Raw genomic sequence first — 25,042 nt, forward strand, 5'->3', positions numbered from 1 at the left:
TTCAACTGTTATTTCTAGAAGTCAAATAGCCATGCTAAAGAGGTTTACTAATGCAAAAATAAACAGATGAGCAATAGCTAAATAGACAATGATGGATGATAGACAGACAGATAAAGAAATCTCTGGTTCCTTGTTAAGAAAGGAATTTTATTTGAATGGAACATTTTTTAAAATGCCTGACATTGTCTTTTTTCTTTGCTTGGGTGAATTTTTCCTAATTGAAACCTTTTCCTGTTTGTTTCAGAAGACAAATTTTTCTCACAAAGGACACCTTTGAGAGCAGTCTCATTCCATTTTCCATCCCTACGTCAATGCAGGTAGTTATGTTGTTGAACCATCTGAGAGATGCTTGAAATAGTAATACTTAGGGTTAGATATAGGGGCATCCCTGGTGACACAATGGTAAAGAATCTGCCTGCTAATGCAAGAGACACAGGTTCAATCCCTGGGTGGAAAAGATCCCCTGAAGGAGAAAATGGCACCCCACTCTAGTATTCTTGCCTGGGAAATCCCATGGACAAGAGGAGCCTGGTGGGTTTCAGTGCATGGGGTTGCCAAGAGTCCAGCACAACTGAAGTGACTGAGCAGGCACACAGGGCTAGATACAGCTGGGAAGCGCCGTGCACATACTGCTCTGTGTTTGGTAGTTTGGGGACTTAAAGGCACTGAGAGTCATTTCTAATCTGGAAGGAGTGTTGATTCTATTCTGCCCTTACTACCAGAACAAATATTCTTTTTCCCTTAAAAAAGAATCAGATGTCTTCCAAGAGCTCTTTATAATTGGTTTTGTGATACATGACATGCACTGATTTTAGGACCTCCCCAAATTACTGTCAACCAAAACAGAAACACCTGTACCCTCTCAGTAACTATCTTGAGAAATCTGATGGTTGGCACTTATACTCCAGAGGGTTCTATCATCTGTTAAAATATTAATACCAGTTTTTCTGATAGCTAAGTGAAAGTCGCTCAGTTGTGTCTGACTCTTTGTGATCCCATGGACTATACAGTCCACGGAATTCTCCAGGCCAGAATACTGGAGTGGGTAGCTGTTCCCTTCTCCAGGGGATCTTCCCAACCCAGGGATTGAACCCACGTCTCTACCAGCTGAGCCACCAGGGAAGCCCAAGATTATTGGAGTGGGTAGCCTATCCCTTTTCCAGCAGATCTTCCTGACCCAGAAATTGAACCAGGGTCTCCTGCATTGCAGGCAGATTCTTTAAGAGCTGAGCTACATGGGAAGTCTCAGTTTTTCTGATAAGTGACACATTGATCAGTTATGTTCATCATTCATTATTGATGCATTAGGCTTTATCCTCAGGAAAGGTCCTTTAAAAAATATTTATTTATGTACCATAATTTCTGTAAGCATTCATCTGTTAATGGACATCTAGGATGCTTCCATGTCCCAGCTATTGTAAAAAGAGGTAGACAACCCTAGACCCCCATTATACAAAGTGAAGTAAGTCAGAAAGAGAAAGACAAATATTGTATATTAATGCATGCTTATGGAATTTAGAAAGATAGTACTGATGAACCTATCTACAAGGCAGCAATGGAGATACAGACATAGAACAATATGTCGAGTCTTACTTGCAGCAGGTGGGATCTTTCATTGCAGCACGTGGGCTTCTCTCTAGTTGCAGCAAGCGGGTTCTCTAGTTGTGGCCCACAGGCTTAGTTGCCCCACGGCATGTGGGATCTTAGCTCCCCCAACGAGGGATCAAACCTGGGTCCGCTGCATTGGAAGGCAGATTCTTCACCATTGGACAGCAGGCAAGTCCCCTCAGAGGTTTTGATGTGGGAGGAGATGGAGTGACTTGCGTATTCCCAGGGACACCCAACACTAATGCCAACCCCCCAGTTCTCCTTTCAGCTGATCCCTAGGACGCACAGTTCCCAGCATCTAGGACCCCAAACGCTCGCTGACCTAGACGTTCCTGGGATGCCTGTTTAGAAGTACTGCTTTCTGAAATCGATTTTGAAAAGCTGCACATACTGATATCCTGGTGTATATCCTATTCTTAGGTTGGCACACCAGAAGTGACATCAGCACATTTTGCTGGTTCGGTATTGCTGTTAGTAGTGAATCAAAAAGTCTATGTTTATGATTATGAAGCCAACTTCTGGACTGCATCTACAGGTACGCGTATTTTGTAATTTTTTAATATTTATTTAGCTGCATTGGCTCTCAGTGGCCAAACTTGGGATCTTTGTGGCAGTGCACAGGCTTCTCTGTGGTTATGGTGCACAGGCTTAGTTGCTCTGCAGCAAGTGGAATCTAGTCCCCCAATCCGGGATCAAACCCACGTCCTCTGCATTGGAAGGCAGATTCTTAACCGTGGACCACCAGGGTAGTCCCTATATTTTGTATTTTTTAAAAACCTTGTTTGCGTTTGGCCAACATCAAAGAAAAGTTTCGGAAGTTACAGACAATGCTTTTACTTGGACATCGGTCCCTGGACATTACGCTGTCCTTCTTTTTTTTTTTGGCCATGCTGCACAGCTTGAGGGGTCTTAGTTCCCAGAGCAGGGATTGAACTGAGCCCCAGGCAGTGAAAGTGGCCAGTGCTAACCACTGGACTGCCAGGGAATTCCCTACGTGATCCTTTGCAATTCGGTGAGAGCTGGTCTAAGCCCCCCATCCCACAGGTTGGGGACTGTTTCCATTGGGGATTGTGGTGACAAGCCACAGAAATGTGCTATCACTGACTGGAACAGTAAGAGGATTCAGTGGGAGTTGTGATGGCAAGGAAATCAGGGAGGACCAGGGAAGGCAGACAATGGGTCCGAGATGCCGGAGTGGGGCGCATATGCAGTCCCACAGATGTCACCTTCAGGACAGGAAACAGTGGAGAAGCTCAGGCTTTAAGGACAGAGAAAGCGAGAACCCTGGTGGAGGAGGCAAGGAGACGGGGTCCAGTGAAGAAAAGGGAGATGGTACTTTCTAGAGAAGAGAAGCACAGACAGGGATGGCCCGTCCCTCGCGGGGAACGAGGACAGGGGCCCCCATTGGTGAGAGACGGGGCAGTACTCGGTTTCTCAGCCCCAGCCCTGCTGACACTGGGGATGCAGCACTCTCTGGGTGCTATGGGTGGGGGCAGCAGTTATGCCCCCAGCCACTGGATGCCAGGACCCCCCTCCAGCTGAGTCCTGACAACAAGCACGTCCCCAGACAGCACCCAGTGTCTCCTGGGGCTTGAAATTCCCTTAGTGGAGAACCACTGGGGTGGTATACCACCATCTTGCAACCTGTTATCCTTCTGCTCCACTTGTATTCCTGGTGGTGAAAGATTGTGGTCCCCACTCCCTCCAACAAGATGGAGCCCTGCAGTCCGTCACCACAGTGCCTGCGGGGGAGCTTGCTAAGCTCTGGCTGGAGAGTCAATCACAGTACCCCCCCTCCCCGCTGGAGGGAAAGAGAAGCACGGGAGAAGAGCCGCGCCTTGCCCTGGTCTCTGGCTTACGTGTCTCATCACTGTGTTCCAGGCTGTCCCTCCAGGAAGTGACTGATTGATGATGGTTAGTGATTGACGGCTGGAAGGTTTCAAGCCCGGTGGCTGAGGTGCCATGCAAACACAGCGTAAATGGCCCACAGAGAATGTATAACCCAAGTGAAGCCAGGCGGCCTGGGGGCCAGGCTTAGGCTTATCTCATCAAAGGGTCACATTCAGCACAAACACTCATCTCCCTCCGAGACATCAGCTGGCCTACTCTTTTTTAAAAAAATTTTATTTATTTGGCTGCACCGGGTCTTAGTTGCCACATGTGGGATGGAACCCGGGCCCCTGCATTGGGAGTGCGGAGTCTTAGCCACCAGGGACCACCAGGGAAGTCCTTAGGCCCGTTTTTTTTTTAATCCATTTATCTGTCAACAAATACTCAGGCTGCTTCCATGTTTTAGTTATTGTGAATAATGCTGGTTTGAACATGTATATACTGCTTTTAATTTGGGGGAAGGTATGTACCTGGAAGTGGAATTGCTGGCTCATATTTTCCCATTTTTGAGGACCCTCCACACTGGCCACACCATTTGGCATTCCCACCAGCAGTGCACAAGGGTTCCAAGTTGTTCGCATTTGTCACCAACACCTGTCTTCCGATTCTGTCATGGTAGCTGTCCTAATGGGAGTGAGGTGGGGGTCTCACTGTGGTTTTGCTTTGCATTTCCCTAAGGACTGGTGATGCTGAGCATCTTTTCATACGCTTTTGGCCACATGTGTGTTTCCTTTGGAGCTGAAGCTTCTCCTTCAGAAACAAAGGATGCCTTGCTCAGAGAAAGGTGCCCTTCCTGCTATTTTGGGGGACACTTTACCCCTCACCCCCAGATGACACTTGGCAATGTCAGGAGACATTTTTAGTTGTCTAGACTGGAGGAAAGAAACTTCCCTGGTGGTCCAGTGGTTAAGACTTCAATTCCCAATGGAGGTGATGGGGATTTGATGCCTGGTTGAGAAGCTAAGATCCCACATGCTGCATGGCCAAAAAACATAAAACAGAAGAATATTGTAACAAATTCAATCAGGACTTTAAAAAATGATGCACATCCAAAAAAAAAAAAAGATCTTAAAAAAAGACTAGAGGAGAGTGACACTGGTCAAATAAGTCACTACATAAGTGATTTAGTAAGCTAAATAAGTCAGTAGAAGTAGGCAGCTGAAGCTCCAATACTTTGGCCACCTCATGCGAAGAGTTGACTCATTGGAAAAGACCCTGATGCTGGGAAAGATTGAAGGCAAAAGGAGAAAGGGGCAGCAGAGGATGAGATGGTTAGATAGCATCACTGACTCAATGGACATGACTTTGAGGAAACTCCAGCAAACTCCAGTGGAAGACAAAGGAGCCCAGTGTGCTGCAGTCCATGGGGTCAGAAAGATTTGGACACAACTTAGCAACTGGACAACAACAACAGAAGCAGGATGCTGTGAAACATGCCGCAGTGTCCAAGAGCCCCCTAACTGAGAAGTCTGGCCACAGATGTCAGTGGGGAGGGTGGGAAGCCCCGCTCTAAGCTTCTCTCTCGGAACCTTCAGGGAACTCAGAGATCATCTCAGTTCCCTTTTACTTTCAGGCATACAACACCCTGTGTCACATGTATCTGGTGACAACTGTTGTTACAGTGGAAATTCATTCTGCATGGTGAGTACCACGTGTCATTATCTCATTTTCTACTCTGCTGTGAGCAGAGATAATTAGGAATGGAAATAAGGACAGTGTAAGCCTTGAGGGCTGGGAGTGTGATGGACTCAGGCTGTGTTATCTTACTGGGTTCAGAAGAGGACCTGAGAGATGGGAGGGGCTCATCTGGCTGACACACTGAATATATTCATCTTTTTTTTTCTTAATGTGTTATTTTGAAATAATTATAGGTGTACAGGAAGTTGAAGAAATTATACAGAGTCCCATGTATCCCTCAGCTAGTTTCCCTGAGTGGTTACATCTTACATGACCAACTACAGTGATACAAACAGGAAATTGATTTGGGTACAACTGTGTCAAGTCAGAGAACTGCTATTGCCATCAAAATACTGAACTGGGGACTTCCTGGTGGTCCAGGGGTCAAGGCTGTGTGCTTCCACTGCAGGGGGCACAGGTTCAACCCTGGCTGGGAAACTAAAGTGCCGAAAGCTGCATGGCACAGCCGAAAAGTAAAAACAGTAACAGTAATAATAAAATAAAATGTTGAACCATTCCATGGCCCCAAGGCTCTCCATACCTCCCTACCCTGCCCTAGCGCTTGGCAAACACTAATGTTCTCCATCTCTCTAATTGTATCATTTCAAGAATGTTCTATAAATGAGGTCATACAATATGAAACCTTTGGAGAATAGCTTTTCTCAGCAAAATTCTCAGGAGACTCATCCAATTTGTTGCATATATGTCACTAGTCTGTTCCTTTCCATTGCTGAGTAATTTTCCATGGCCTGGACATACCAGAATTGGGTTGTTTCCACTTTTTGGCTTTCATAAATAAAATCACTAGAAACGTTCATGTAGCTTTTTGGTGTGGACACCAAGTTTCCATTTCCCTGGGAGAAATGCACAGGAATGTGATCATTGGCATCTGTCTCCCCACTCCCTTTTAATTAAAAAAAAGAAAATCTTTTTATTTTTCTCGCTTGCAGGATCTTAGTTCCCCAACCAGGGAGCAAACCCTCACCCCCTGCAGTGGAAGAGCGATGTCTTAACCACCGGACTGCCCAGGAAGTCCCTTTTTTCCCCCGATTTTTCCTCTCCACCCACCCCCTTTTTAAATTGGGATGCAATTGACATACCACACTGTGTAAATTTAAGGTATACAATGTGTTGATTTGCTACACTTAGATATTGCGGTATGATTACCACATCATGTCATGAAATTATCATTTCTTTTTTATGGTGGGAATAACCAAGACCTGGTTTCTTAGCAACTTTGACGTTTCTAATCTAGTATTGTCTGTGATCACTATTCTCTGCATTAGACCTCCAGAACTTATCTACCTACTTAAAGAACATCTCCCCAGCTGCCACCCCATTCCACCTTTTATCTCCTTTTAAAGTAACTGTTTTATGTGTGTGTTCTTCCAGGATATAAGTAACTCGGTTTTTGCTTATTTGCGTGGAGATCAGGTGTCTCAGGCCAACATCTATTTCTCAAACTCCCGAGGATACAGATTTCAGAAGTACACACAGGAAAGACGTGTATGTTCAGTGTGGTAAGAAAATGAACAAATAGGGGCTTCCCTGGTGGCTCAGTGGTAAAGAATCCACCTGGCAATGCAGAAGGCATGGGTTTCTTGCAGTCCAAGGGACTCCCAGGAGTCTTCTCCAGCACCACAGTTCGAAAGCATCAATTCGTCGGTGCTCACCCTTCTTTACTGTCCAACTCTCACATCTATACATGACTACTGGAAAAACCATAGCTTTAACTATATGGACCTTTGTCAGCAAAGTGATGTCTCTGCTTTTTAGTATGCTGTCTAGGTTTGTCGTAGCTTTCCTTCCAAGGAGCAAGCATCTTTTAATTTCATGGTGTCTTTTCTTATCAGGGCACTAATCCCACCCTGACCTCATCTAGATTTAATCACTACCCAAAGACCCTACCTCCAAATACTATCATTTTGGAGGTTCTATGAATGTTTGTGTCCCCCCACTTCCCTCACCCCAGTTCATAGGTTGAAATCCTAATGCCTGATGTGATTCTGTATTAGAAGCCTTTGGGAGGTGCTTAGGTCATGAGAGTGGAGCCCTTACGAATGGAATTAGTGCCCTTATGAAAGAGACTCCAGAAGGGCTTCCTGTGGTCCAGTGGTTAAGGATCCACCTTCCAGTGCAGGGAATGCAGGTTCAATCCTTGGCTGGGGAACTAAGATCCACATTTCATGGGGCAACTAAGCCTGTATGCTGCAACTACTGAGCCTTTGAGCTCTACAGCCAGTGCTCTGCAACTAGAGAAAGCCTGTGTGCTGGAAGGAAGGCCCAGATCAGCCAAAATATAAAAATTTTAAAAAGAGGCCCCAGAGAGCCAGCTCACCCCGTTCCTCCATATGAGGACACACCAAGAAGTCTGCAACCGAGGAAAAGGCCCTCACTTGACCATGCTGGTCCCTTCATCTTGGACTTCAAACAACAGCCTTTCTGTTGTTATAAGCCACCCAGTCTCTGATATTTTGTTGTAGCAGCCTGGACAGACTAAGACAGGGGGTTGGGGTTTTAACCTATGAACTGGAGGACACCATTTGGTCCATAACACTGTATATAATAGAAATACTGTCCCCCCTGCCCCACATACACACCCAAACACAACCAAGTAACAGAGGCTTAAATAAGATGGGAGTCTTTCTCTCTTACCTGAAAGATGTCCAGGGAGGGGTGGGGGAGCCAGGTGGGTTGCCATGGCAACTTGTCCCACTGACCATAGGTTGGGGTCCTTGGCCTTATGCTCCAACATGCCTGCCAATGGGCACTTTGCTGCCCAGCCAAAGATCAGGAATGAGGAACCGAGGCAGGAGTGAGGGATTTAGGCAGGCATGTCAGAGTCTGGGTCACCCCACTTCCTCAAGCACCCCACATCAAGCTGTCTTCATTCAAAGTTCTGCCCTAGATGCTGAAAGGTTGTTGCTGAGCCACGAAAGATGCCGGGATTCTTGGCCTCCAGGAGAGAAGAATTCAATCCGGGGCCAGAGACAAAGCTTGATTGCTCAGAGCTTTTGTGTAATAGAGTTTTATTAAAGTATAAAAGGGATAGAGAAAGCTTCTGACACAGACATCAGAAAGAGTACCCCCTTGCTAGTGTTAGCAATGGAGTTATATACCTTTTAATTCGTTATTACAATAAATCAAAAGAATGTCTCAAGTTCGTGAAAATTTTACCAGACCCACTCCCACAATTTACATTTTAGGATAACAAGATTAGAATTTAACAATAGAAAGATTCTACCAGACCCACAGGGCTTCCCTGGTGGCTCAGAGGTTAAAGCGTCTGCCTGGAATGTGGGAGACCCAGGTTCGATCCCTGGGTTAGCAAGATCCCCTGGAGAAGGAAATGGCAACCCACTCCAGTACTCTTACCTGGAGAATCCCATGGAGGGAGGAGCCTGGTAGGCTACAGTCCATGGGGTCGCAAAGAGTCGGACATGACTGAGCGACTTCACTTTACCAGACCCACTCCCATGATATACATTCTAAGATATCAGGATTAGTCAGAAGGTTTTCAGGAAGGAGAAACTGTCCTCCAGCCAGATACATTACTGTTGTATAATCCCTAGTACAGAGTTTAAACTGAATTGTGTAATTGACTAAGACTAGCTCAGACTAGCAATCTGCCTGCAAGGCTCGGGAAACCTGGGTTTGATCCCTGGGTCTGGAAGATCCCCTGGAGAAGGAAATGGCAACCTACTCCAGTACTCTTGCCTGGAAAATTCCGTGGATGGAGCAGGCTGGTAGGCTACAGTCCATGGGATCGCAAAGAGTCGGACACAACTGAGCAGCTTCACTGGTGGTGGACTGAAGGAATGTAGATGGACAAACAGTTTGTCCTTTTCTCCTCCTTGAGAATTCCAGACCCCTTTCTCCTCCTTGAGGACCTTGGACTTCTTATCAATCTGCCTAGGAATTGACTTTCTCAATGCTACAGAGGGGAAACAGATCATAATTTAAAAAATCATAATAAAAAAGACTTTCCTTCCTTTTAGCTTACTAGCTAATCTAGAGTTAAGTTATAAAGGAAGCACACTGATGATCTTATTTACATGCAGTATTCCGTTTGTCTCACAGGCAGAGCTAGTCGGGACCTTCGGGGGGATCTTCTCCTTTCACTCCCTGTCACAGGTCGGGCTGCTTCTTGTTGACGAACAGATGGTAAGTACCATTTGGACTGGGAAGAACCACTTTGGTGACCTTTACCCCAAAATAGGTTTTTGTCAAAACTCATACACTTAGATTATCATATCTGAAATCCATCTAGCTTTTGATTCACCTGTCCATCCATGTATCCATCCACCCACTCATCCACCCATCTACACATCCATCCACCTTTCTACCCATTCTCCCATTTACCTATTAATCCATCCCCCTACCCATCCACCTATCTACCTACCTACTCTTCCATCCATTCATTCTTCCATTTTTCTATTTATCCATCCACCTACCTCCCCACCTACTCACCCAACAAAACACTTATCTGTCCTTCCATCCATCCATTAACCTGCTTATCCATCCATCCATCCACTCTCCCATTCATCCATCCACTCATCCATCCATCAGTCTACTTACTCATCCATCTACCCTTCTACCCACCCACACCACCACCCACCTTCATTACCTCATTCAGCCATGCACTCAGCAATACTTCAGTAGGAATATAAGATACGGTGCATGTGTCACTGGTGGCACCCGAGGCCATTACATGCCTCGTGTCACCCCTTTTTTAATGATTATTTTCACGTGGGTTGAGAAAATCGGGACATGGAAACCATGACCTCACTGGTATCATTTAGGATAAGACTAAGAAGAGGAATCAGTTCATGCAAAGTACAGTTGAAGAAAAACTATTAAGTCAGGCAAAGATTAAAGTACAGTTGGTACCCCTGCTGCAAAATCCCTGAACAAAGTGTGTGGCTTTGAAATCTGGGGGAGGCCCAGGGATCAGGAAGCTCCCAGAGGCTGGGCTGCACCTGGTAGCTAAAAGGCCCTCCCTCTAATCACACGGTGGGGCCACCCCCCCATCCAGAGTCCCCTCAAGCACCTGCACACACTGCCAGGGTCCCGTCATGAATAACAGACACTCCCAGAGTCTGGAAATCCTAAGAATATAATGGTGGCCGAGGAATCAGGCTCTGGATACAACCTGTGGGTGCAGGGTGTTAACCACTGGACCACCAGGGGAGTCCCCTTGGTGATTTCTTTTCTCACTCAAGATTGAGTATTTTTCTTTCAGGCCATGTTCAGCTACTCTGACCATCCCTTGAACCGCAGCTTTGGGCTGCCCTTTGACTATGACAGGGCCCTTGACATCCTCATCGCCCCGGGCCAGAAAGGCATCCTTATCTTTTGGTCTGAGAAGAACCTGCTGGTTTCCCGAAACTCAGGTGAGCAAGGCCCAGGGTTGGGGCATAGCCAGTGCAAGTGGCTGTTTTCCCCTCTCCCTTGACTTTAGTGGACCATGACAAGCTGATTCTTACCTTGCCATCTTCATTGCAACCCCCGACCCCCACTTTACGCCACCTGGGACATTTAGGCCCTGTAGGCAGGTTCTGAAAGTCACCAGACCCCAAGGGCAGAGGGGCCACATCCAAGAACTGAGATCTTATTTTGAAGCCTATGACACATGAGTCCCAGGAGAGAAGCAAAAGGCAGCCCCCTAGAAGAAGGTGCTGTCAAGGACCTCTGGGCACAACTGTGGCTGCCAGAGCACCTTCAATCACAGCATGCTCCCAAGTACCGGTTAGGCCACCTGAATATGGCTGTTTCCTTCCCATGCAAGAAAAGGGCTTAGGGCTGGCCTGGCCATGCAGGGGGCACCCACTCCAGAAAGAAAGTTCTGCCTGATTACATGTTACCTGTACAGTAAGAGGCATCCTAAAGTTCATCTGGTATCCAGTCCATCCCTAAGAGTTCTCACATCAAGATTTAGGTGGGATGGGGAGGTCACGTTTTCTTAAACCTAATGTCTTCCATGAGATATTTTACAGCATTGCATCTCGTAGCTGCATTTTCCTTTGAGTCAAGAATCAAGGGGCTGTGTGGGTGGCAGGGGACCCTCTTGCCAACAAATGCACAGGTCTCTCTGGATTTACCCCGTTGTCTACTAGGTCAGCTGGTCGAATCTGTCCAGGTACGAGAAGGACAACGCATCTTGTATAATTCCATTGTCAAAGCCAACATCACCATCCACAGCGTTGCTGCCAGTATGTGCCTGACCCCCGGGTAACTTTCTAGAAGCGCTTCAGACCTGACTTATTCACTCTTGACACACACCGCCCCACCCCCACCGCCAGATCCCACCTGGCCAAAACAAACAGAACATGATTGTTACATGTTCTAGAACAACTCGGGGCAGAAACGTCTGTGCCCTTTCGCAATGAAATGCAATGTCAGTTGGATGTCGTTTGCTGGGGCTGCTCTAACAAACCTCCACAAAGTGGGTGAATTACTATGATTATTTTGGCCACTTCTCAGGGCATGTGGGATCTTAGTTCTGAGACCAAGGATTGAACCCGAGCTCCCTTCAGTGGGAGCACAGAATCTTAACTGCCGTACCATCAGGAAGTCCAAAACCGGGTGAATCAGAACAGCAGACAGGTACTGTTCCCCAGGGCTGCAGGTTCTTAGTTCGCGATCAGTGTGTTGGCAGGGCCGGGTTCTTTGGAGGCCTCTCTTCTTGGCTTGCAGGAGGCTATTTTCCCCCTCTGTCTCCTACCATCTCCTGTGTGGTGTCTATGTCCAAATTTCCCTTTTCTTAATATATTTATTTATTTGTGGCTCTGCTGGGTCCTCTTTGCCGTGCAGGCTTTTCTCTAGTTGCGGCAACTGGGGCTACTCTGTAGTCGTGGGGCTCAGGCGTCTCATCGCAGCGGCTTCTCTTGTGGAGCGCGGGTTCTGGATGCGTGGGCTCAGTAGTTGTGGTGCATGGGCTTAGTTGCTCATGGCATGTGGGATCTTCCAGGCCAGGGATTGAACCCATGTCCGCTGCATTGGCAGGTGAATTCTTAACCACTGGACAAGCAGGAAACACCCTTGTCTTTTTTAAACCAAATAAAAATACACATTGGATCTTGCTACCCCTTCTCATGGAAACTTTTAATGGGACTTTCCTTGTTGTTCAGTGGTTAAGACTGTGCTCCCAACGCAGGGTGGGCATGGGTTTGATCCTTGGCTGGGGAGCTAAGATCCTGCATGTCACACAGTGCAACAACAACAACAAAAGCCTTTTAAGAATATCTTGTGTTCATCAGAACTCTATATCTGCCAAAGATCAGAAACAACCTGTGCTCATCAGTGGAGCATTGGTTACACAAAGTTATGATTCATCTAAGTAACAGAATGCCAAAGGGTCAACTACACTCATGTGTATGGAAGGAAATAAACATACATTTCCATGCTACTTCAATTAAGAATAAGTACACAGAGTAAAAAATACTCAACTTGTGCTATTAAAAAAAAGAAAAAAAATACAAAGCAGCTTAAAGGGTCCCAGAATATGATACCCAAGTATATAAAGCTACTGAAAAGCATGTTTACTAAAATGCTAACAGTGGTACCTATGTCAGGGCTCAGCATACTGTGGCCCATGACCCACCATGGGTTTTAAATAAAGTTTTATTGGCACATAGTCCTGCCTATCCATTTACAAAGTGTCCATAAGCTGCTTTCCCGGGGCCAAATGCTTGTAACAGACATCACATGACCAGCAAAGCAGAGCATTCTTACCACCTGGTCCTTTACAGAAGAAACTTGCTGACCCCTGGTCCGTATGATGGGACTTGGGGTAACTTTTTAAACTTTAATATTTAATATGTTTATACTTCTGTCCATGGAAACAACCCCTGTTTCAATTTTTGTTCTGTTTTGTTGGCTTTCCCTAGATGAAAATGAACTGGCAGTTTTGACTGAAGAGAATAATTTATATTATGGCAGCCTGGGAATCCAGTCAAGTTCTCTGATCAAAGTGGGTAAAATCCCGATGTTACTCAGTTGTTAAGGACTAACAGTCTTGTTCTCAAACATCTGATCCTTTTTATAAAGAAATTGCTCTAGTTATTAAAATAGCAGTTAGTCATTTAATAGCAATAATGATAATATAACATGAATTTTAATTAATTTGACACCTGAAAAGTAGGTGTCTCAACAAAGGGTATCTAAGACTTAGCTTGGCCTTTTTGGTTCTTGTTCAGTCGCTCAGTCGTGTCTGACTCTTTGTGACCCCATGGACTGTGGCAGAGACCATGGGGTTTCTTAGAGTTTTGTTTTTGGCCTACCTTCTGTAAATATGAATCATAAGGAAAGTTAAATCCTCAAAAAAATATGAGAATGAGCTGATCTCATAAGTCACTCTTCTCTTAGTTTGCAGACCAAAACATCTGGTCCCAAGAGGCAGTCCTGATGTTCACTGACGTGGGGATGCTGGAAATACTGACCCCGCTTCGTGACGTGCTCTTTCCAGCTTTCGATTTCCAGAAGTGCCGCCTGAATATCCAAGCCCTTCTCATGGATCCCCAACTCCAAGCTGGCGTCTGCAAAGTATGTGGTCGTGATTTGGGGTAGGGAGAAGGTCAGTTTCCAGAAAGATATTAGACCGTCCATTTCCAAAGGGCCTTTGGACCACAGCAATCAGTGGAATGAGAAAAAAGAAGTGCCATTTAAAAAAATTTATTTGTTTTTGGCTGTGCTGGGTCTTCCTAACTGCTCGGGCTTTTCTCTAGTTACGGCGAGCGAGGATGTCACTCCAGTTGCAGTGCTCAGGCTTACTGTTACAGAGCACAGGCTCTAGAGTACTCGGGCTTCAGTGGCTGTAGCACGTGGGCTCAGCAGTTGCCGCTTCTGGGCTTTAGAGCACAGGCTCAATAATTGTGGTACACGGGCTTAGTTGCTCAGCGGCAGGTGGGATCTTCCTGGATCAGGGATCACACCCATGTTTCCTGCATTGGCAGGTAGATTCTTTACCACTGCAGCCACCAGGGAAGCCCAGTCAAGCACATTTTGTCCAAAATATCCTTTTATGATGGTGCTACTGGGGCTACTCTCCAGTTGCTCTCTTCTCACTGCAGTTGCCTGTCTTGCTGAGCACGGGCTGTGCAGCATGGGCTTCGGTAACTGTGCCGCACAGTCTTAGTTGCTCCGTCAGCAGCTGGGATCTTCCTGAACCAGGGATAGAACACATGTTCCCTGCAGTTGGCAGGTGGATTCTTTACCACTGGACCACCAGGGAAGTCGGTGACTCACTTTTAAAGAACAGGGTCTGGATGGTGAGACAGCCACTCAGCGTTGGAGGAACCTCCACCTTCACACCACCACCCTCACCAGGAGACCAGGATGCACATGGGCAGCGATGAGCCCTGTTGCCAGGAAAGAACACTTCAGTTAACTGTGTCGTCCCTTATCAACCCCAGGTCTGGAACCAGAAGCAACTTGTTGGTTCTCTTCCTAGGACACCAGGCAGCCTACACACGATCTCAAAAACCACGTTAAAAAAAGACAAGATACAATTTCTCCACTTGTCCTCCACACCTTCTCCTGAGTCAGCAAATAGCACAGGGAAAGGGTCTCCTCATAAAATTATTCTGGTGAATATATGAAAACAAAATGATAGAATATTGCCCTGCGCTGATGCTCAGTGTTGGAAAAGAGAGATAGTCGGCCATTAGGTGCCACCTACAGAAGATGGATCACCCACTTGCTCTCCCATCTCAATTCTGCCCTAATCTGATGGATCCAGCTGCCAATCTGCCAGAAAAGGCAGAGCATGGAGGAACGGGTGTTGAACCTCACCAGGGAAAATCCAGACGATGGGAAATCTACAGGTTCAATGGCATAGAGGGACTTTCATGGTGGTCCTGTGGCTAAGACCCCACCCTCCCAATGCAGGGGCTCTGGGTTCAATCCCTGGTCAGGGAACTAGATCCCACATGCTACAACTAAAGATCCCCTGTGCAGCAAGTTAGATCGAAGATCACATGTGCCACAACTAAGACCCGGCGCTGCTAGATACATTTGTTTTTCTTTTTTTAAAGATGCCTAGGAAAGAAATGAAAAAGAAAGGAAGGGAGGGAAAACTGTAGGTTGAAGAGACTGAAAAAGACAGTGTTTACAAACAGAAAAACTAAGTTACGTCATCTGGGAATGCATTGTGCTATGCTGTGGTGTCCGACTCTTTGTGACCGCCTAAAGTGTAGCCCACCAGGCTCTTCTGGCCATGGGATTCTCCAGGCAAGAACACTGGAGCTGGTTGCCATTCCCTACTTACTCCATGGGATCTTCCCAACCTGGGATCGAACCTGAGTCTCATGTCTCCTGCATTAGCAGGTGGCTTCTTTACCACTGAGCACCTAGGGAAGCCCTAGGGATGTGCACTCGGCAATCATTCTAGGAAATGGGGAGGGAGGTGGGAAGGAGGTTCAGGATGGAGGGGACACATGTATACCTCTGTATACACATGTATACCTATCGGCATCAGTATGCCGATACATACTGATGTATGGCAAAAACCATCACAATATTGTAAAGTAATTAACCTCCAGTTAAAATAAATAAAGACATAAAAATCATTCTAGGAAGAAACGCAAGTAAGTGATTACTGCAGAAGTCAGGCGGGAAGCGGGGCAGGCTACTTCTGGAGAGAAAAAGGGCTGTGACTAGGGAGACCTCCAGGGTCTTCCAGGGGTGCAGGGTCCAGTGGGGAGTGGCTTGAGTGCCAGCCCAGGCTGCCGCACCTACCAGACTGAAAGGGTCCATCCCTAGGGACCCCCCACCTGCCACTGGCCACTTGCTCTGTATTTTGGGGAACAGAGGCTTGATTTAATTGATCCAAAGATTGATGGATTATTTTTTTTTCTTTTTAAACATAATTTATTTCTAACTAGGTGGAGCTTCTGCAAGGGGAATTTGAAAACAAAATGTACACCATTGACATGAACAGCCAGTTGGAGTTGACGGCCCTAATGATACCCCGGCCAGGCATGTTACCTGTCCCACTAGTAAGGACACTTTATCTGTTTGACAAGTGTCTCAACATCTGCCATCCTTGGCCTCATGTCTCGTGCCCACAGTTCCCAGGCTCTGGAAATTCCCTAGCATCCTCCCAGAGAGACACTGGCTCACGAAGCCCCCAGAGACTTCTCCTCTTCCTCCAGACACCAGCATCCACGTGTCGCCGTGGCTGTCCCTCTGCCCACCCTGCCTCCTTTCTCTGTACCTCTATGCTGGTCCTCCAACCCCCTTCGGAGCTGCCCCGGACCCTTTCCAAAAACGCCTTTTCTTCCCAGCTCAGCCAGCGTTGGCTTTCCCGCTTGCAGGGCATGCCTGAGAAAAAGTGGGCATCCCTGGACCTGAAACCCAGGTGTCCAAACCTGGACCCTTGGGTGCAAGCAATCAAGCTGAAAACAGGGGAATGGTCCAATGTTAAGATTCCAGGGGATGTCCAGTCAGCTGGGACCAGGGCCCGAGAGAGGAGCCGGCCTGGCCGCCGGATCTTGCCCTGCGCTCTCACCCGTACCCCTCAAGCCCCCTCCCTGCACAGGACGAGCCTCTCCGCGCACGAGGGACCAGTCTGGGTCTTGTGGCACTTCAGCCTCAGGCTGTCCTCACAGAGGGCCTCAGAGCCACAGTTAGGGGGTATGTATGACAAGGAGGGCATATTTGGGGATGGAACCTGCAGTAGTATTTGCGGAGCAAGCTGGGTCTTCAGTCCGAAGGGGCACTGGGATCACTGGTTGTTGCGCCCCCAAGCTGTGCCCTTCCACTCCTGCCAGCACCCGTACAGCGCATGCGCCTCCCTTCCCGTTTCCGCACCCCCAGGTATCGGTGAGCAACCCCCACTCCCTGGGGCTGCAAGCGGTCATCTGTGAGGACGGCTACACCTACGATGGCAACACCAAGCACAGACTGGTGAGCTCGTTGTCCCGCACCCACCCCGCGTACCCCTCCCCCCACTCCCACCAAACCCTCAGGCTGAGGGGCTCGGCCTTGACCTGCAGATGTCAAGGGTCACCTGATGATGTCCCTCAAGGTCTGACCTCCATCCGTCATCCCTCCCTTACAAACATTCAGATAAGGTGCTGCAGGGTATGAAGAAGCCCCTGCCTCTTCCCCACCTAGGCAGGTGACAGTCCCCCAGAAGAGGGATGGGAGGAGGCATCAGGAGGCAAAACAGGCCGCAGGGAGGGGCTTGACTTAAATATGGGTCTGGGTGATCTTCAGGCCACAGCCAGGGTCACACCAGGAAGTCTGGACTTGACCCCAGACCACAACAAACTCTTTGCACCAGACCTTGTCACATCATAGTTAAACAGGAGGGGAAACTGATTCATACGCCACGGTGGGTCCCCAGGACAGAGGCAGCGAGGGAATGAAGGAGCTTGGGAAGAGGGTCCATTTCCATGAGCTTCTAGAAGGAAATGAGAACCAGAGATGGGCTGGGTGGCTCCCAGGCTCCTCCTCCCAACTCCCCTACACCCATCCATCCCCACCACCCACCCACACCTGGTCCTGCCCTCCTCCTGAACCCCATTCCAGGACTACCCTGGGGCTGTCCCACAGTGGTAGCTGCATTTTGCATTTTCTCTCTTGGTTCCACAGAACATTTCCCTGAAGCAACAGCACCACTGGGGCAGGGCTGACCCCAACTTCACCTCCAGGTATGTCACCACCTGGATGGTAGTGGCAGGTGGCCCCAGGGTCTCTGTAGGGTTCCCTTAGCAGGAGCTGGGGAAAACAGAACCAAGATCCAGGCTCCCCTAATCCAAGGGCAGTAAAGCAAGAATGACTGAAAACTCTTTAGAGAAAGACAAATAGCATATGATGTGACTGACTCGTGGAGTCTGAAATATGACGCAGATGAACCTATCTAAAAAACAGGAACAGACTCACAGACACGGAGGACAGACTTGCTGCTGAGTGGGGGAGGGTGGTCGGGAAGGAGGGATGGATCAGGAGTTTGGGGTTTAAAAAAAAGTTTGGATACAGCTGTTAAAAGAATGATGTTAAAACATTATATGCAGCAAGGTGATAATACAATTGGGGCTCAGGTGTTCTTTTCAATAAGCTATTGTATATCAATTAAAAAAACTGACTCAAGAAGAGGTAGAAACTAGAGGGAGGGTGGTGCCACCATGTCTGAGCCCATGGTTCTTGGTCAATATTCTGGACTGAATGGAGAAAAGATGAGTGAATGAATGGAGCAATGAATGAATGGATGGATGGGTGGGGGGGGGGTGGATGGATAGACAAATGGGTGGACAGATGGATAGATGGATGAATAGAAAAATGAATGGATGGATCAGTGATGCTTTTTACAGTTACACACACTCCCATTGCCTTGTAGCATAAAGAGACCCACAATATCTACCATCACTCTGGACATCGCCAACAAAGAAATTTCATGTGTGGACCTTAAGCCACTGGTATGACCCAAACTTCTGCCATCTCATATTCTTTGTCTTTCGTGTTCAGACTAACGGCAGCAGGCCTTCACTAGCTTTCCCCAAGGGGCTGGCTGAGCTCACACTCAGGATCTGGAAATGGATGCTGTCCTGTCCCGGATGCCAAGGTGGCTGCCCCTCCCCTTCATCTTCCCCAGGGCTGTGCCTTAGGACTCACCATCCTCAGAGCAGGTGTACCAGCTGGGAGTTATCAAATGGGGGATCTTCATGGCACCCCATACCTGGTGCAGGTTTTTAGGGAATGACTCCATGAGTCCCAGGCACCTGGTCACCGCATCTCCATCCAGGCTCAGGGTCTCCAGTCCCTGTTGGGTTGAGTGTGACCCCTCGTGGGCTTTCACCGGGGCCAGGCGATGGGCGTCCTCACTGACTTGGGTCAGCATCCCCATTTACCCCCTTCCTCTCCCCTGCCCCGTGTCTCCCCACCTGCAGACAGCGCTCATCTCAGTGGGGTGCGACCTGGAGAAGAAGATCGTCATTCAGAAGTGAGTGTGTCAGGAGGGTGGAAGTGAGGGGTGGGGAGAGGAAAGTGGGGCTTGGGGACGGTATGAGACAGTCACCATTGCTTCACAGTTGCTAAAGGTGGGTGACACTGCTGTCTACTTTTGTATATGTTTAACATTTCCACGAGGAACAGCTCAATAAGGAATCATAATAGATTAACTTTGAGTTTCCTGCAGGTGGCTGCCCCTCCCCGCCATGGACTTGGGTGATATTCAGCTGTTCTTTCTGTTCCTTCAGCCTCTGCTCATTCTCTTTCTCCCTTTTAATCCCTGAGTTCTTCATTTTGATTACAATTGCTGAGTTTTTGTGTTTAATAACCTGCTGAACATTTGGGGGAACTTTGCCTCTAGTTACCGCAGGGAATGCAGCCAAGGAAAGTATTAATGCTTGTATGTATTTCAGAAAGTTCACATGTGAAATGAAATTGTTTTAACTGTAAATATTTGAGTTTATGTAAGGATGTGCACACTGTGCTAAAAGGCAGTATGTCTCAGTTTGTGTGTAATATTAACATGCAACTTTGGGGTTAAAGTTTTTTCTTAAAAAATTAGTGGTTTACATTTAAAAAAAAAAAGAACAATCACCAGCATGAAATTGCCACAAAAAAAAAAAAGAAGAAAAGGGAGCTTCTGTGGTGGCTAAGTGGTAAAGAACCCTCCTGCCAGTGCAGGAAACACAGGTTCGATCCCTGATCCAGGAACATCCCACATGCCAAGGAGCAACTAACCCCGTGCACCTCAGCTACTGAGCCTGTGATCTAGAGCCCGGGAGCCACAGCTACTGAAGCCTGCAAGTTCTAGAAGCCCCACTCCGCAACGAGAGAGGCCACTGTGATGACAAGCCCATGCATTGTAACTAGAGGGTAGTCCCTGCTCACCACAACTAGAGAAAGTCCACTTGCAGCTAGGAATAGGAAAATCCAGTGCAGCCACAAATAAATAATTAATTAAAATCAGTGGCTTACATTTTAAAAAAGAAAAATCACCAGCATGAAATTTTAAAAAGAAAGAAAGAACCCTGAAGATTGGTCAGATCACCATAGTTTTCCCTTCAGGCGGTGGTGTGCTGGTCAATGGGCAACAGCGAGTTCTGGGTAGGTGGGAAGCCTGCTTTGGTAGCTTTTGCCATTCTTACAGTATAAATGCTCCCACTGAGCCCACTGATCGCTACCGACATGTCTCTACTGCCCCACAAAATTCTGAGGATTTTATGGCTAGCAAGAGCCAGCCTCAGCACTTCACCGAAGAAGGGCACTAATAAACTCAAGGGATGATTTTACCACATTTTTCCCCCAAAATGGAAACACTTTATTGAATCAGTCAATGATGTATTTAGAATATATTGCAGGAAAGCATTTTAAAACAATCTTTTCAAAGCTTCTGCCCTAAAGAGGGTCAGAACATAATTTGCCACATGTGTAATGAACAAAAGACTTGTATCCAGGATTTATAAAGAATTTCTATGAATCAAAAAAAGAAATGACAAACGAAGAGAAAAATATGGGCAAAAGGCTTGAGCAGGCACTCCCAAATAGAGGGTGGGGGGAAAGGCTGATCAATACATAAAAAGTGCAAGAAAGGTTGTCCACCTCAGTAAGAAAATGAAAACAAAAATGATACACATTATAGAGGGTTATTCACCAGCATAGCGACAAAGCCTGGATGGTAGCAGTAGAACTTGAGGGTGGGAACCCCCTGGCAGCTTCGGGAACTTCCAGACATAGCTGGTGGTGTTTTTTCAGCTGCTTTAGAATGTATATCTTTCCACCAGCAATTCCACTCATGCACATTTGCACTGACCCAGGTTCCAGAATGTTCTCAGCAGCATTATTCTTAATAGCTCCAAGCTGGAAGCAAGCCAACTCAAATGGCCATTAACAGGAGGATGGATAAATCAAGTGCAAAAGTTTTGATCCAACAGAATGTCACAGCAGTGAAAAGGCATGAGACAGGGTTACCTGTATGGATCATACAAACATGGGCATGGAATCAGAAGGCGATGGCACCCCACTCCAGTACTCTCACCTGGAAAATCCCACGGATGGAGGAACCTGGTGGGCTGCAGCCCATGGCGTCGCGAAGAGTCGGACACGACTGAGTGACTTCCCTTTCACTTTTCACTTTCATGCATTGAAGAAGGAAATGGCAACCCACTCCAGCATTCTTGCCTGGAGAATCCCAGGGACGGGGGAGCCTGGTGGGCTGCCGTCTATGGGGTCACACAGAGTCGGACACGACTGAAGAGACTTAGCAAAAGACAGAAAAGAACACATAGCATGATTCTATTCTTTAAAAAAGCAAAATCCAGAATCAGGGGAATTCCCTGGTGGTCCTGTGGTTAGGACTCTGCACCACTGTGGAGAACAAGGCTTCGATCCCTGGTTGGGGAACTAAGATCCCACAAGGCGCGCAACATGGAAAAAAGAAAAAAAAAAATCTGGCAAAAATAAACTACAGTCGACCCCTGTATCTGTGGGTCCCTCATCCGCAGATTTAACCAACCGTGGATGGATTGTGTTTACCTTCTAGGTTAACTGAATCTTCGGCTGTGGAACTGGCAGATGTAAAACTCTCACATACAGAGGCCCCCACTATGGGACTTGAGCACCCTGGGATTTTGTTATTTGTGGCAGATCCTAGAACCAATCCCCCTGCTGATACCATATTGCTTAAGGATATATGCACAGATGGTAATGGTACAAAGATAAAAAGGGAAAGCATCATCTCAAAAGTCAGGAAACCCAGCTCCCAGATTTCCAAGTATAACATCGTTCTCCAACCCAAGGAATTAGGGCTCCTTGGCGAAATGGCTGAGCCTAGGCCAGGCAGGGAAGATGCTAGATGAGCCTGGAGCATCTTAGAGAGCCCCATCCAACCAATGGGGGCGATCAAAGGGAACGATTTATTGGTCTTGCACGGGGTCAGGCGGCATCTCACCATCTTCTGTTGCCCACAGTGAACTTTCAGCATGTTACCACGGAGTCCTCGACCCTGTGGCCCTTCAGGACAACTACAGCTACATCATTGAGAGGTGAGCCCCGCCCCCCAACACACAGTCACACGCGTGCGCTCACACCCATGACCATTTGGTGTGCATGTGCCAAAGGCCAATTAATTTTTTTTAATTAAATTTTTGGCCATTTGGAGCAGCATGCAGGATCTTAGTTCCCCGATCAAGGATCAAATCCGTGCCCCTGCAGTGGAAGCTCAGAGTCTTTATCTCTGGACCACCAGGGAAGTCCTAAAAATCATTCTTAAATCATAATGGAAAAGAAAAAAAAAATTTAAAGAAAAGAGAAAAAGAATGATTTAAAATTGATACCATGCCAATTGTTATCTGGCCAGCAAGGAATCCGAGGGGGTGAGGAGACAGGCAGGGGATGGGGCCAGGCCTGCGGGAGAACCAGTGTGATGTGTCAGAGTCCCTGGCCCAGGTCTGCCCAGGCTCTGCTGCCTGCTGAGCCAGCCTCAGACCCCTCCCCAGCCTGCCACCAGCTCGTGGAGCCCAGCCACTTGCTTGCCCCAACTAGTGGAGTTGATCAGACAGTTAGCCAAGGCGGGGAATGGGGGTGGCTGGCCATGGTGAACCCTCTATGCAGGGTGACACAGAGAGCCGATTCCACACTGGTGCACACTGCCCATCCCCCTGGCATAGGAGGATACTGGTGTGTCTTATATGACCTGGCTCTCCCCACTGCAATACAAGCCAAGAGTCCATCCCCCATCCAAAGTCTCAAAGCTGAAGTCAAAACTGGTGCTGCCAGGGCTTCCCTTGTTGCTCAGTGTTAAAGAAACTGCTTGCTAACGTAGGAGACACAGATTCGATCCCTGATCCGGGAAGATCCCACATGCCTCGGAGCAACTAAGCCCATGCACCACAGCTGCTGAGCCTGTGCTCTGGAGTCCAGGAACCACAACTACTGAGCCCACGTGCCATAAGTCCTGAAGCCCGTGTGCTAGAGCCTGTGCTTCACAATAAGAGAATTCTCACCGCAGTGAGAAGCCCGTGCACCGCAACTAGAGAGTAGCCCCCGCTCGCTGCATCTAGAGGAGCCCAAGCAGCAACAAAGACCCAGCACAGTCAATAATAATAATCAAACCTCCCCCTCCCCACACACAAAAAAGCTATTAACAAACTGATGTTCCTGGGCTTACTGACCAATGAGGCTGCAGCCAGACCTCCTGGGTGCACGAGAGTGTATGAATCAAGGTCTCCAGAGAGAGAGAAGCCACAGGATGTGTGTGTGAGATAGACACACAGAGCAAGATAGAGACACACACAGAGTGACTGCCAGAGATTCACTTTAAGGACTTGGTTCCCTGACTGTGGAGGTTCGGGGGAGGCTGAGGGGCTGGCAGCTCTGGCACAAGTTGCTGTTCTAGTTCAAGGCCATCCACAGGCAGACTTCCTCCTCACTGGGGGAGGCCCTTCTTTGTTCCACTCAGGCCCTCCGGCTGTACCCACATTAGGGCAAGCACTGCTTTCTCAGCCCCAGAGAACAAGCTCACAGAAACATCCCGAAATGCATCTGCCCACAATCAAGTGCCACAGCAAAGCTCAGAGGACCTAGAAGGTCAACCACCACCCACGGGGGCATCCCAGGGGTCATGTTGACAATGGCTGTGAGTCCCCTGCTCAGACACCCCTCCACGGCCGTGGCCCACCCCATCTGCAGAGAGGAAGCAGGGCGGTGGGTGGCTGGACATCTGGGCGCCTGGGGGAGCTCACCCATGTCTCTGTCCTGTTTCCCACAGGGAAGCCTATGACCCCAACTTCCAGGGGCAGCAGGCCAAGAAAGACCTGGAGGTGCATTACCCCTATGAGAAGCTGGGCTGCCCCCTCCTCGCCTACTATGACATCCCGTGGAAGCCAGTGGTGGAGCTGTGAGACACCCCCCCAGACCCCTCCAATCCCCCACCATCCTCCCCACCCCTCTGCCCAGGCTGCATCCTCACCCTTTTTACCTCCGCAGCTCCCAGCTTGGATACCTTTCCCCTTCCCTGTCTTAACTCGGTGGCTTTAACAAAACACACCAGGGACTGGACTGGCTTGTGGGCGTGGTAGTGGGGGCACACACGGGCACTGACTTTCTCACAGTCCTAGAGGCTGGAAGTCCAAGATCAAGGTGTCTTGCGGTGTCTCAACCTCTTCCCATGGCACCAGGGCCTACCCTTAGGACTTTGCTCCATCTCGATCGCCTCATTAAAGCTTCCAATTCCAAATATAGTCACATTTTGGGGGGTTAGGACTTCACATAGGAATTTGGGGGGGCACCTTTTAGGTGCACTCACTCTGGCCCCTTCCATGGATTCTGTCTTCTTTGATCTGATCCTACCCCCAACCTGCCCCCACTGAGGATCATTGAACTAAACTGTTGACAACTGAATGATGGAAGTTGGTGATGGACAGGGAGGCCTGGCATGCTGCGGTTCATGGGGTCTCAGAGTCGGACACGACTGAGCGACTGAACTGAACTGAATGATGGTGGGACCCTCAAACACGTGGAAACATTTAGGTTCATTAGAGCATCTCCGGAGGGACTTCTTTGGTGGTCCAGGGGTTAAGACTCCATACTTCCAGCACTTCCACTGCACAGGCTTGGGTTTGATCCCTGGGTCCGGAAGATCTCCTGGAGGAGGGCATGGCAACCCACTCCAGGATTCTTGCCTGGAGAATTCCATGGATAGAGGAGCCTGGCGGGCTACAGTACATAGGTTCGCAAAAAGTTGGACATGATTGAGGCGATTAACACTCAACTTTCCCATCAGAGGAGGGTGTAAGCCCCAGCCTGGCAGGAGACAAATGTGCATTCAAAAATAAGAATTGGGGGCGGGGGGGCATGGGGCTTGGCTGCACAGCTTGCAGGATCTTAGTTCCCCAACCAGGACTCAAACCTGGGTCCC

The 25,042-nt window shown here is 48.1% G+C and overlaps 1 protein-coding gene across 9 annotated transcripts in view; it reads left to right on the top strand.

Annotated features, from left to right (window-relative positions):
- Window positions 1-25,042, top strand: part of CATSPERD (cation channel sperm associated auxiliary subunit delta) — a 37,300-nt gene that overhangs the window by 5,348 nt on the left and 6,910 nt on the right. For 6 of the 9 annotated variants that reach the window (XM_027547392.1, XM_027547398.1, XM_027547395.1 and 3 more), the window contains 16 exons: window positions 245-317; window positions 2,029-2,143; window positions 5,072-5,139; window positions 6,568-6,681; window positions 9,256-9,339; window positions 10,418-10,568; window positions 11,292-11,387; window positions 13,065-13,147; window positions 13,543-13,719; window positions 16,059-16,172; window positions 16,993-17,082; window positions 17,773-17,831; window positions 18,518-18,596; window positions 19,068-19,120; window positions 22,095-22,169; window positions 23,894-24,022. In XM_027547392.1, the coding sequence (XP_027403193.1) occupies window positions 245-317; window positions 2,029-2,143; window positions 5,072-5,139; window positions 6,568-6,681; window positions 9,256-9,339; window positions 10,418-10,568; window positions 11,292-11,387; window positions 13,065-13,147; window positions 13,543-13,719; window positions 16,059-16,172; window positions 16,993-17,082; window positions 17,773-17,831; window positions 18,518-18,596; window positions 19,068-19,120; window positions 22,095-22,169; window positions 23,894-24,022 (1,560 nt within the window). Of the gene's footprint in view, window positions 1-244; window positions 318-2,028; window positions 2,144-5,071; window positions 5,140-6,567; window positions 6,682-9,255; window positions 9,340-10,417; window positions 10,569-11,291; window positions 11,388-13,064; window positions 13,148-13,542; window positions 13,720-16,058; window positions 16,810-16,992; window positions 17,083-17,772; window positions 17,832-18,517; window positions 18,597-19,067; window positions 19,121-22,094; window positions 22,170-23,893; window positions 24,023-25,042 lie in introns of those variants that run through there. The other 3 variants (XM_027547393.1, XM_027547394.1, XM_027547399.1) reach the window with 3 other exon arrangements.

This window comes from Bos indicus x Bos taurus, chromosome 7 (genome assembly GCF_003369695.1).
Source record: "Bos indicus x Bos taurus breed Angus x Brahman F1 hybrid chromosome 7, Bos_hybrid_MaternalHap_v2.0, whole genome shotgun sequence".
NCBI classification, from domain to species: Eukaryota; Metazoa; Chordata; class Mammalia; order Artiodactyla; family Bovidae; genus Bos; species Bos indicus x Bos taurus.